Source organism: Hippocampus comes, unplaced genomic scaffold, assembly GCF_001891065.2.
Source record: "Hippocampus comes isolate QL1 unplaced genomic scaffold, H_comes_QL1_v1.1 scaffold22, whole genome shotgun sequence".
NCBI classification, from domain to species: Eukaryota; Metazoa; Chordata; class Actinopteri; order Syngnathiformes; family Syngnathidae; genus Hippocampus; species Hippocampus comes.
The window spans coordinates 5,678,224-5,691,201 of NW_017806175.1; the positions used below are offsets into that span (position 1 = coordinate 5,678,224).

General features: G+C 41.0%; 2 protein-coding genes across 3 annotated transcripts; one reads left to right on the top strand and one right to left on the bottom strand.

Annotated features, from left to right (window-relative positions):
- Nucleotides 1-1,652: 1,652 nt before the first annotated feature.
- On the top strand, nt 1,653-4,339 carry chst14 (carbohydrate (N-acetylgalactosamine 4-0) sulfotransferase 14). The gene is made up of 3 exons (XM_019896476.1): nt 1,653-1,656; nt 1,700-1,857; nt 3,740-4,339. Exons 1-3 carry the CDS (start codon nt 1,653-1,655, stop codon nt 4,337-4,339), a joined length of 762 nt encoding a protein of 253 aa, XP_019752035.1.
- Nucleotides 4,340-5,208: 869 nt separating this feature from the next.
- LOC109532201 (centrosomal protein of 135 kDa-like) lies at nt 5,209-12,753 on the bottom strand. 2 transcript variants are annotated; one of them, XM_019896906.1, is made up of 14 exons: nt 12,247-12,747; nt 11,597-11,706; nt 11,108-11,192; nt 10,912-11,034; nt 10,080-10,286; nt 9,933-9,998; nt 9,744-9,818; nt 9,349-9,518; nt 9,042-9,180; nt 8,824-8,934; nt 8,273-8,521; nt 7,991-8,133; nt 7,504-7,602; nt 5,209-5,334 (listed from the first exon to the last, which is right to left on the bottom strand). In XM_019896906.1, the coding sequence occupies exons 1-14, from the start codon at nt 12,256-12,258 to the stop codon at nt 5,313-5,315; spliced, it is 1,611 nt and encodes a 536-aa protein (XP_019752465.1). In that variant the 5' UTR covers nt 12,259-12,747; the 3' UTR covers nt 5,209-5,312. The 2 variants fall into 2 exon arrangements, with proteins under 2 accessions (XP_019752465.1, XP_019752466.1); XM_019896907.1 differs by lacking the exon at nt 7,504-7,602 and having other exon boundaries at nt 12,247-12,753.
- Nucleotides 12,754-12,978: the final 225 nt, after the last annotated feature.

The following is a 12,978-nucleotide window of genomic DNA, read 5'->3' on the forward strand; positions in this document are numbered from 1 at the left end:
TGGTTTAAAGTCCAAAAACAGAAAACATACAAAGCATTTTTCTCATATTTGTTAAAAGTCATTATGACTTGTCAGTAGTGCATGATAAGGATGCTTAGCAGAAGAAAAAAAAAATCGGCAGTTCTGGCCCCATCTTTTGCCAATCAGGGGCGGAACTACATGGTGGCCAGGAGTGGCTAAGGCCACCCCTTGTCAATCTCTGGCCAACCAAAGCCAAGGGGGAAATTTTATGTTTGTGCTCTTTCAGCTCTTATCACCATTAACTCATTCAGTACCAGCCATTTTCAGACCCGTTTAAAAAAAAAAAAAAAAGACTTTCAGTCTTGGAAAAAAAAAAAGCTCGGAAAAAAGTACATGGGATTGAATGTGTGAAGTCCGAAAAGACATTAATATGTCTTTGGGAGTGAATGAGTTAAGAAGGATCCATAACCCTCTTGATACTTTGCTACAAGATATTTGTATTAACTGAGCCATTGATCGCAGCACGCAAAACGGTATCGGCCGTCGGCGATAATTGATCACTCTGATGTTGGTGTTAGCTAGCGAATCAGTGGATAAGTAGCGCATAGCATAGTAGACAAAAAACAAAGCAAGAGCAAAGTATTTGGCACTATCTCATAAATTAATGAAAGCCTGACTGTGTATGGTATGATCATGACATGTTGACATGTTACTGAGTTGTACAAATTGTGTTGATTTTGCAAGAAACAACTCTACAGTCACCAGCGTGAAATGGTTTTGACAGTTCAACGAATATATCATATAAACGTTCTTGGGTTTTTTTTTTCTCAAAACAAACTGGTAACATCCTCGGTTGAGTTATGCAAGGGATTGTCATCATATATGTCTCTTGCTTGGAAGGTTGGACTGACCACTAAGTTTTTTTTTTTTTTTGTCACCTTTTGCGTTTTCTGACATTCATGGAATAATTTGCTTTTGTTCTATGCCTTTTTTATCTTGTAAATGCATTTGTGTTGCAAGCGCTGACGCCTGTGGATTAACGATTGGAATCTGGTCTTTCTTTCTCACATCATGCGAATAAGATTTAGGGGAGGAGTTGGAATATATAAGGGATCAACATTGCTGGAATACTTATGTCCACTATTTGACATAGTGCTAAAAAAAAAAAAAAAACCTTCCCTTTGACAATCCGTATTTTCTACAGCATACTAAACAACAATACGTGAAAGCACAAAATACGGGCCTTTGATTTCCAGTGAGATTTGCCAATGCGCACACATGGGAATGTCATTTTCAATGCATGTACTGTTGCACATAAAAAGATAAAAAATTTGACTTCGAGCAAGAGAATTGGGTACACACGGGATTATTATTGTTATTTTCTTCAATATTTTAGAGTTTCTGTTTGCGGAGGGGCGGGGGTTGTCAATGAAATGAAATGTATGTAGATTAACTTCTGCGCTTGGTACCAGATCAAAGTTACCACTGTACAGTAAAAATTAGAAGTACGGGTAGAGTAATTTGCTGTATATTTTAAGCTTTAAAAGTATTTTATTGTGAAATGTCAAACCGGATGCCTCTTTTTTTTTTCGTTTTTAGGGACCGTTCTTTCCTTAATGAACTGCTAATTTTACTTTGAAAATCTGACAGGAAATGTTACGCGTGCATGTTGTCTGGACAAAAAGTTAACTATGGGTACGTGGTAGGTAACGCATCCAGGGGCATTTTGTTTGCTAAGCCAGTATTGTGATCGTCGCATCCGGAGGCCTGCTGCTCATGATCGAGAAAGGAATGCTAAGCGGCGTCGAGACGCCTCCGCCCCGGGGAAGCAGGAGACTGGCTGTCGGCCGGCACATCGGCCAACCGGAGCGGGCGACGGAGGACGTGGAGTCGCAGGTAAGGGCTGGAGCCCATCCGCGGGGATCGGGACAATTTGTACACTTCTGCTCGCTCGTGAGTGGTGGTATTATTAGATAGTGCTACATAAGCACAGATGGCTAAAGTTAAAAAAATATTGATCAATAGGGTAAAGGCAGATGTAGTCGTTCGACTACCTTAGTCGCAAAGTACAGACATGAAAGTACAAAAGTAAAAAATCATGTGCAAAATCAGATGTGGCAAAAGTAGTCACACTCTGAACTCCACGTATAAACACAGTTGTGTAAAAAAACTAACAAACAAAAAAAAAACAGTTGGAAGCACTGCTTCAACTCCTGTAACTTACTGGAAGTAAAAAAAAGTCAACTGTGAAATTTCAAGTAAAAATAGATTTTATATGCAATTCGGCATAGTACCAGAGCTGACAAAAGTACTCACATGTATTGAACTCGGAGTACAGATGAGTAATAATATATTTTACTGTCAGTTATAACAATGCCCGTTTTGATAACTTGACATTTTTGTCTTGCATCTATTCAGAATTTGCACAGTTCTCAGTGAAACGAAATGAATCCACTGGATACTGTCAAAACATATTCTCATACCTTTGGTTAACAAACTAATTCTAAGCTGAACCGTTGAAAATTTTAAAAAGCCGTTGAAAATTGAAAAAATATGGAAATCCTTGCAATTTCCTTTTTTTTTTTTATTTTTTTTTTTAAAAAGCTGGCTACGACTACTGCCAGTCTTACCGCAAGCATTTTTGCAACTCCCAAGCTCTGCCCACATCTAATAACAAAAGCCGTAGTCGGTATCGGTGCCAGAGGAGAGGTCAGTGACATCCAATATCCAAAATAACAGCATGCAATGGTGCATGCAATCTAATAACGCGAAACAGGAACAATATTAACAAAATAGATGTTGGTTAGAAAATGTGTGCATATTGCGACCAGATGTGTTTTGCAAGCCAAAAGTTGTCTGAAACAAGTTTTGCTGTGCCCAACCAGAGGATGGAAAAATGCTCATATTATCACGGACCAGCACTCTGAGGACAACTTGGAAATCTTATTGGTTTTTGAAACATAGTTCAAGTTACACTGGCCAGCGCTCCAGATTGTGAAGGTCCTGGGCAGAATTAGATTGACATGGCAACACAGAGGTTGAAATCTGATTTCCGCCCCCCCCCAAAATTTCCACCTAAAAACACTGTGGCCAGCAGATAGCAGCATTGGGTCTCTTTTTGATGAGCTCACCATGTACCAAAGCAATGTGGATGCTTGTGAACATGGCAGACATCTTGAAATTTGAAAGGTTACAAGCAGTTTGTGATTGACCCAAGTGGTTGTCACGTTAAATCTACCACCAAGAGTGTCATAAAAGAGAGTAAAGATGGCGGTTTTTATTTCAATTTAGTAAGTAATGACGTGTATGTGCATACATCACACGCACACACGACTAAATACTACTACTGCTAAATAGCGTACAATTAGTTTGTTTCGTTGTTGGTATTTAACAAAAGCAGTGTTCAACATTTTTTTTTTTTAAATCTACCACCAAGAGTGTCATAAAAGAGAGTAAAGATGGCGGTTTTTATTTCAATTTAGTAAGTAATGACGTGTATGTGCATACATCACACGCACACACGACTAAATACTACTACTGCTAAATAGCGTACAATTAGTTTGTTTCGTTGTTGGTATTTAACAAAAGCAGTGTTCAACATTTTTTTTTTTTGTGATGAGTTTGTAGTTTCAATGTTAACGAAGATCTGTCAGAATGCTTTAAATTGGTTGGCACTCAAATTTTTTTTCTTCTAATGGCTGGCATGGAAAGAAAATAGACTGCTTGGAATAAGTAACATGGAAGTCAAAAATGCTCACCCGAGATCCGTGTTGTTCAGATCCTCCAGGACATCCGAAACCGGACCATGACGTCCATGTGCAGCCAGAAGAACATGCCGCGCAGCCTGTGGTCGCTGACGCCGCAGCAGAGGAAGACGCTGCTGCAGCACGTGCTGGTCAACGACGAGTACCGCTTCCTGTACTGCTACGTGCCCAAGGTGGCCTGCTCCAATTGGAAACGCGTGCTGAAGGTGCTGGGCGGCGCCTTGGAGAGCGTGGACGTCAAGATCAAGATGGACCATCGCAGCGACTTGACTTTTCTGTCCTCGCTCAAGCCGGAGGGGATCCGCTACCGGCTGCAGCACTACTTCAAGTTCATGTTCGTGCGTGAGCCCATGGAGCGCCTGCTCTCCGCCTACAGGAACAAGTTCGGCGAGATCGAGTCGTACCAGCGCAAGTACGGCGCCGAGATCGTCAAGCGCTACCGCAAGAGCCGCGGCGGCAAGGGCTCGCGCGTCGCCGGCGACGACGTCACGTTCGCGGAGTTCGTCCGCTACCTTCTGGACGAGGACGTGGAGCGGATGAACGAGCACTGGATTTTCACGAGGAGTGCAGGACTGGCGCGAGGCGCGACGTACAGCTGCGCAGGGGTGTGCTAGACCGGGTTCGGGTATTTTCACAGAGGCACGAAGCTTGGCGCAGAAAATAAAACCGTTTGGCGATGTGTGCGTGTGTTCAAAACGAACTGGAAGGAGATCTCCACGGTGCGGATGATTCAAAGTTGGCCAGGGAGATCACAGATCAGTGAAATGGGCACTTGGGAGACGAGCGCATTCTACCCCAATTCTTGGTGGCTATGTTTGCATTTTTGACTTGATATTCGCTGACAAACATTAAGACGCGGCTGTACACGTTCTTACGTGTCACACTCGTGCAGCCTAAATTTTGGCTGAGTTGTTCCGAGATCAAATATTTATTTCACCCCACATTAACGCATATTTTGACTGATGTTCTGTCTATTACCCTAATCAGTAAACAACCACAAAAATGAGACTGTTCATGCAAACATTGCCTGTACAGCCAATAAATATTTTCTGTTGTTGAAAAGTTTGAGCCTAGGAACTTACTTGACATCATTTCCGATGAGAAGTCAATCGGCGTCTGCGCAATTGCAATCGACGTCAGCGGTTCCGTTGTTAAGACGTTGACGATATCGCTTCGTTCGTGATGGTGACATCGCGTCAGCGTACAGGTTTTTAGTCCTATGCGGTTCAACATGTAAACATTTAAAAGATGGGAGCGCTCATGTAGGCTGGGAAAATTGAAAAATAAATATATACATAAAAAGGAACTCCGTGATAAATAGATCAAGCGCTAAAAAAATGCCCTGGCGTCTACGGCAATTATTTGACTCCAAAGCCAAGTCCTCATAGACGGAGCTCCTGCCGTCTTATCTAAGAAGCCAAAAAACAGTCACCGACAATGAAGACAGTTTACGGCCTCATTACAAGTCCGGTAAGGGCCTCATTAAAAGTCCGGTAAGAGAGGGCTCCTCTTATGTCGTGCGCTCCAGTCAGCAGCTCGAAAGCATCATTTTTGGAAGGCAGTCTAGTGGGCGGTCCTCACTGCAAGTCAGTCCCTGAAGCTCACGTGTCTGAAAGGATGACAAGATACCAGAAGGGTTAGAATTGTTTTGTTTTTTTCACTGAAGTTAGTTTTCGTTTTGACTTGTTTTTGTGATTGAGTTTGGTTTAATGAGTTTCTAGAGCATGCTTGTTGCTGGACTTTAGTTTTTATTAATTTTAGATTTAGCTTTAGTTTGTTTTTTTTTAAATACATGCAGTATTTGAGTGTTAGATTTTATTATTTTTTTAAAGGTGACTAAATAGTGTGTTGTCAAGTAAATACTATTCTCAAATGACTGTTTGACCTTCCTTCTGTATGGATGTAGAGCAATACCGGGTCTAGTGGGCGGTCCTCACTACAAGTCAGTCCCTGAAGCTCACATGCCTGAAAGGATGACAAGATACCAGAAGGGTTAGAATTGTTTTTGTTTTTTTTTTCACTGTAGGTAAGTTTTCGACTTATTTTTGTAATTAGGTTTAATGAGTTTTTAGAGCATGTTTGTTAGTTGTTTTCCCCCCCCGCTGAATCTGCTTCACTTTAGTTTTTATTAATTTTAGATTTAGCTTTAGTTTTTTTTTTAAATACATGCAGTATTTGTTGAGTGTCAGATTAAAAAAAAAGGTGACTAAATAGTGTGTTGTCAAGTAAATACTATTCTCAAATGACTGTTTGACCTTCCTTCTGTATGGATGTAGAGCAATACCGACAATAAATACATACATACATTTAAAATGGATCCCAAAAATCTCATGTATAATATTAACAAAGACAAAAAAAAGTGTATTTTCCCTATAATTATAGTTAGATTTCTTTTTTTTTTTTAAGCCTTTTTGCATTCACTTATTTTTGTAATTAGGTTTAATGAGTTTTTAGAGCATGTTTGTTAGTTGTTTTCCCCCCCCGCTGAATCTGCTTCACTTTAGTTTTTATTAATTTTAGATTTAGCTTTAGTTTTTTTTTTAAATACATGCAGTATTTGTTGAGTGTCAGATTAAAAAAAAAGGTGACTAAATAGTGTGTTGTCAAGTAAATACTATTCTCAAATGACTGTTTGACCTTCCTTCTGTATGGATGTAGAGCAATACCGACAATAAATACATACATACATTTAAAATGGATCCCAAAAATCTCATGTATAATATTAACAAAGACAAAAAAAAGTGTATTTTCCCTATAATTATAGTTAGATTTCTTTTTTTTTTTTAAGCCTTTTTGCATTCACTTAATTTCATTAACAACGTTTTTTTTTTCCTTCAATTTTTAGTTTTTGCAAACAATTATAACTTTAGATACCAGAAAAGCCTGTTGGACGAGTTGGCGAATCGTTAGTTTTTTTTTTAAATACATGCAGTATTTGTTGAGTGTCAGATTAAAAAAAAAGGTGACTAAATAGTGTGTTGTCAAGTAAATACTATTCTCAAATGACTGTTTGACCTTCCTTCTGTATGGATGTAGAGCAATACCGACAATAAATACATCCATACATACATTTAAAATGGATCCCAAAAAGCTCATGTATGATATTGACAAAGACAAAAAAAAGTGTATTTTCCCTATAATTATAGTTCGATTTCTTTTTTTTTTTTAAGCCTTTTCGCCTTCACTTAATTTCATTAACAACAATGTTTGTTTTTTTTCTTCAATTTTTAATTTTTGCGAACAATTATAACTTAAGCTACCAGAAAAGCCTGTTGGACGAGTTGGCGAATCGTCGACATACCCCCAGTTTGTACATAGGTAAGTAAAATGGACAACAAAATGATTTGTGTTTGGCTATATGTCCTCAGGATGCGCCATTTGCACACTAATTCACAAGTTTCAACTCAGCAGTTTGCAGATGAAGTGCTGCCTCCACAAGTGAAAATACGATCCACGCATTTACTGGGCATGTGCTTTTTTTTTTTTTTTTTTTTCCGCACGATCTGAGTTTAGCTTCCTGGTGGCCGTCATTAATGAAAGCCGTACTCAACATGGAGGAAGGTGCGTGTACAGCGGCTTATTTGCATTCCACAGGCTAATTTCAGCAAAGCCGAAAAGAGTATGTGTGCGCTGTAATTTGATCTTCTATTATTTTGACAGAGTCGCACAAACACACCTGTTTTAAAATGTGTATGGGGGGAGTGGGGGGGGGGGACAATATATCTCCTTGATGTGTTACGACGGGGACCGCGTGAAAGGTATCAGCCTCGCGACTCACTGCTCCCCGGTCGATCTAGCGTTTGTTCGGTTGTTCATCTCCATCTGTCGCTGCGGCGCTTGAGGATTGGCCACCTCGCTCGCACGGTTGCAGTCGCCGCTGCACAAAGACCAAAACGTTAGCGGCAATTTTAAAATGAACCGTTTTCGTGACGAAGATGGATTACAGCAGTCGAAAAGGTGAAGTATGTTAACGTTCTTGTCCATTATAGGAGAGGTGTCCAAACTACAACATGGGGGCGCGAGCATTCGCGGCCCGCCATCGATCTTTCAGCGGCCCGAGGCATATTCGAAAAATGACATTTGAGACGGCCTGCAAGGCTGGTTAAAAAAAAAAAAAAAAAAAAAGGGTGGAGGTGGACGGAGTGAAAAGGAAATAATAAATTCATTTTGATATTGTCGCGCTTTCCCAGATTTGTAAAAGAATATACAAATACCCTCCTCCCAAAAAGTTCGGGATATTCAGCGACCAAAAGAGTTTGCCTTACGTCATGTTCTCCGCTGGGGCGGTGAGCCTGTCTCGCAGCGCCCTCAGCTTGGCCTCCCTGTCGCTGACCTTCTGTAGAGCGGCGGCGAGCAGCGTCTCGAGGTTGCGCACGGTCGCCTTCTCACTCTCCAGTTGCTTTTTAACCTGGAGAACAAACAGAATTAGACTGCCATGTTTATTTGAACTCACTGAAGAATAACTGCGCTTATTAATCGTGATTTCTATATCACATAATCAATTTTTTATTTTTATTTTTTTTGCAAAATTGCGCAGCCGTGCCCACCAGGTCGAGCTCGATGCTTTTGGACGTAAGGGCACACGCGGCGAGCTCCTTGTCCGTGTCCAGTCTAGCGCAGAGCTCCCGGATGCAGGACAGGTCGGAGAGGAGAGCGGCCGGCCCATCCTGGGCTTTGCGCAGCTCAACGCCAATGGCGGCGATCAGGTCCTCCACCTGCTGCAGCCTCCGCTCCCGCTCTTGCAGGTCCGATTGGGCCGCTCGCAGGTGCGCCATCAGCTCGAAATTCTCCTGATCCTGTGGTTGACACGTCAAAATCAGCTGACACCCCAGCGGATTCATTTCTCTTTTAAGGCCTGCTTAGTTGAGTAATGAATCACTTTGAGGTCTTCAAAATTCTGACTTCAATACTGTTCCGGCAGGAAATATGTCAGGACCGGTACTGAAAAGGAGACTTTGGGGGAAAAAAACTGAAACATCAGTCAAAGTAGTCGAGTGTGAATTATAATTCCGATGTGAGTGGAGCACGGTCTATAAAGTTTGAGGATCATTTTAAGTATTTGCCATGAAATGGGGGACCCACCTTTAATTTTCCTCACCTTTGTCCTCAGCAGGTCCTCGACCCTGTACATTGCGTTGGCGTAAGAGTGCACGCTCAGCTTGAGCTCGTCCCGCTCGCGCAGGACCACCTCCATCCCAGCGTGCGCAGCCTTGAGGAGAGAAAATACAACTTGGTGTTATGGCCCCCGACACCTCAAAAAATGAAGACATAAATAAACAGAAGCAAGAAAAATAATCCACAGATGATTATTATTACTTGCTTCTCTTTGGTCAGTGCGGTCAGGTCATCTTGCAACCTCATGTTCTCTCTAACAATGCTTTCTTGGGGGTCATGCGGCCGTTGCGGCAGGGCGGCGAGATCCCTCTCCTGGCTTTTTGGCAAACCTTGCAGTTGACTGAAACAGAAAAACAAAGATACAAACATTTAAACAACTTTACTGGAGATAGAAAAAGTCTCCACCAGAGTTAAATTGAAAACTATTCACGCCACGGCAAATGTTTTCAGTGATATAAATCCTTGAATAAACTTCCGAGTGTCACGGCATCTTATTTGAAAAACAAACCTTGGCGCGTGTGCTGCTTTCCTCCGCTTTGTTGCAGCCGCCGCCGCCTCCTCCTTCTCTGCGTCCTGAAGCCGCTCGGCAGGCTGATAGTCCCACCGCGGCTCCGCATTCCACTTGGCGTCCCTCAGCAGTGAGAGCTGTGAACGCAACTCCAGCCTCTCTCGCTCCAGCTTCAACACAGAACACACACACATCAATCGGCAAGCGTTGATGGGCATTTCCATGCTAGCCATAAAAGGCATCAAATCGCATCTGATTGGACACTTTTCCTCTTTTCGGCACAACTGGGACACTTCTGCGGTAGATGAGTGTTCGCCGGTCAACTCCAACCATGACGAGTAAGACATTTTGGGTGTTTTACAAGGGCTCAAATGTGTTGAAACAATCAGACTTACGTTCTGGACGGCATTTTCCAGGTCAATAATCCGATCCAATCCGATTATAGTACCTGAATTCGTCTCTTGAGACTCCTGAAAATACAAAAACACAACAGGCGGGGCGAGTTCTTGAGGTTGATCCATATTATTAAATGACTGGCGAGTTTTTATTCTGAAGTTTTGAACACAACGTAGACAGGATCTCACCGCTCTCATTTTTACAAGGTTATCCTCTAAATCTTTAATGACTTCCTGTTGACTTATAATGACCTCCTGTGGAGAAAAGTGAGGACAAAAACCAAACACTTAGTTTGTAACATACAGAATTTTCATCATCTTTTTCTTTTTCCTCACTTTGGAAGCGGACAAGTTCCGGTAAGCGATATCCAGAACTCGCTTCTTGTCCATCTTGGTCTGCTTGATCATGTTGTTCTTTTGCGTCAGCTCTCGACACAGTTCAATGTTCTTCAGGGAGAGGTCGGCCACTTCGGCGGAGGACTTGTTCTGTAGTGCCTCCAGCTTCTGCTCCAGCGTCCTGTTGCTCTCTTGCAGATACTCAATCTGTGTTGATGAAATCATTTGCAAAGTATTCGGGATCATTGAAACGAGCAGTGATTGGTGTACCAAAAAAATAATATTTAAACCCCCCCTCCTTAAAAAAAAACATGAAAAGGAATACAGTTTTTTTTTAAGTTAAAAAAAATCTACAGGAATAATTTTTTTAGAATATATTAACTTTTTTTGTAAAGAATAAAGGTGTATTTTCTGGAATAAAAATTGTGATTATTAAATTTACTTTTTAAATTGTCAGGTTTATATTACAATTTAACCTTGGAAAAATATGACCATAAGATGTATTGGACCCGCACTATACATGGCAATTGGGAGCAGACCGGGCCACGAACAGAGAAAATCTTGAGTATAATTGACAGCTATTGAAAATTAAATGTTTTTGGAAACTGCCCCAAAATAATAATTTTATATATATATATATATTTTTTTTTTTTTCATTTAAATTTTTTTCGAACGCAAAAGATGTGCCTTGGCTCAAGAAAGGCTGATCTAGATTTGGCCACGAGTGTTATGAGCAGTAAGAAGACGCTGCGATTTTTTTTTCAGGCTTCTCCCATTTTAAAAATCAGTTCAGCAAGACGTCAAAAAGCAATCCGCGTGCACCACACTTTACCTGAAGGGTAAGGTAGGCAATCAGTTTCTTATTGGCGTTGTTCTGAGCATCCAAAGAGATGGTATCACGAGGTCCATGAAGTGCATGATTCAGATTATCAATCTTTTTGTCCCTCTCGGCCACCTACAACAAGTGTTTGTTTGGGGAGGACTCAGTGACAACATGAACACTCGTACAACCAGTAGCTTTAACTTACTTGAATAAGTAAGAGTTTTATACACCCGTGGGCATTGTCCAGGTCAGATTTGACTTTGCTGACGTCTTCCTGCAACCCGAGAAGCCTACAAAAATAAAATGGCAAAGAAATCAAGCGGGTGCTGGACAAAATCGGCATACAGTGGAACCTCAATGTTATTCTTTAAATTCTATTTAATAAATATACAATGAATATTTGTCATTTGTACATTCTTTTTCCTAGTGTTGTATTTTGTTCAAGTATTTGTATACATGTATTTTTATACTGCATGGCATAGTAATATTTAATACATTGGAATTTTTTGTAAAAATATTTGTGGATTTGTCATTCAATAGTTGTGCTGCTTGGTCAAATCAATTGGTGTGTATGTGTGTGTGTGTAATGGGTATTATATTTGTTCAGTTTGAACTTTTTTTTTTTTTTGCAGGGAACGCATGGAATTGGGGTCAGAACCCATTAAACAAGAAACACTTTGGATTCTCATCAAACCTTCCATCAGCCACCGGGTGTCGTTCATCTCCATATGAATGATCAGGCGATTTGGGTGGAGGCTGATTCGGAGCGGGTATGACTTCATGGGTCTGCATTCTCTGTGGCATCTGAAAGCAATACCGAGCTGGTTTCCACATGACAAAAAAAATGTGACAGGTACATCATGCGGTTTATTGACGTTTCATCCATTCATTTAATGTTCGATGAAGACATAGTACATCCATTTGCTCTTTTTTTTGGAGCAAGATAAGCCGTTTCAAAGACTTGGGGAAATCATCATTTAAAAAAGTAGTAAGAAAGTTATTTCGCAACTAAATCAGTGTGTCCAAACAACACCACATCTGCCATTTGTGACCCGCCTTCAATTTTTAACCCCTACTAGAATCTCTGCCTTGTTTTCTGACAAACACTTAGGCTGACTACTCTACGGTATTTAATGTCATGTTGGTGATACTCGGGAGTCAAGAGTACTCCCCAAAAATGTAGGTAACACTTGGTGTGAATAGATGATAACCCCACGATATTACAAATTACAGTTTGTGCATAAAAGAGCAGATCTCAAACTCCAAGCCCCAGAAAGTAAAACAACATGGTTTGCATGGTTGTGTATCATCAAATTAATAAATTGGAGAGCATTTTAATTGTACCTCTGGTGACATAGGCCTGCTGCCACTTCACAATATTTTCTTCCCCGGCCGGTTGAGGCTGCCCCCTCCCGTTCGGTGACAGCGCAGCGACATCACTGCTTTTCTCTGGATTTCTCCGGATTCCCAGTTGACAGTTCCGAAAGTGGACTTGAGTGTATTCCAGCCCAGGCCGCCCCCCGCTACTTTCCATTAACAGCGCCGCCGTCCAGTGACGAAAATACACAGTCAACGTCACGCTAAATAGTTAAGAATATATATACATTTTGACACTAACAGGCCACATGAAGAAAAAACTAAAGCGATAATGTTAGCCCGCAGATAAAACGTTGGCAAATGTTTACGGCCAGCGTAGCGCAACGTCATCGGCTAACTCGCATAATTAAACTGGCCAGCCAGCGATTCTAATAATGTGACGGGCAGGCGGTCTTGTACCGTGAAACCACTTTCGATTTTTTTTTTCAGTACACGATGTTTGACCATGATTCATTAAAACTGTCAAATGTATTTACAAAAATCACGAAGGTATTCATGACCAAGTCTTTGATCCCATGTTATGTAAAGCGTCATAAAGACAAGTCGTCATTGTTTTTTTTTTTTTCAAACTAAATTTTCACAGCAGAAGCATTAGCACAATGGTCCTACCAATATGGGTCCAAACTTGGATAAACGAATCAGTACTTTTTTGTAAAGTCGAGTACACCCATTTAGATTGATAGTGTTTTGTTAACAGCG

Excerpts from the sequence above, each read along its gene's own strand:
- chst14 (XM_019896476.1), top strand. Across the intron at positions 1,858-3,739 it reads CGGAGGACGTGGAGTCGCAG|ATCCTCCAGGACATCCGAAA; the intron begins GTAAGGGCTGGA and ends CGTGTTGTTCAG.
- LOC109532201 (XM_019896906.1), bottom strand. Across the intron at positions 11,193-11,596 it reads CACCCGGTGGCTGATGGAAG|GCTTCTCGGGTTGCAGGAAG; the intron begins GTTTGATGAGAA and ends TTATTTTTGTAG. Across the intron at positions 9,519-9,743 it reads TGGAAAATGCCGTCCAGAAC|CTGGAGCGAGAGAGGCTGGA; the intron begins GTAAGTCTGATT and ends TCTGTGTTGAAG.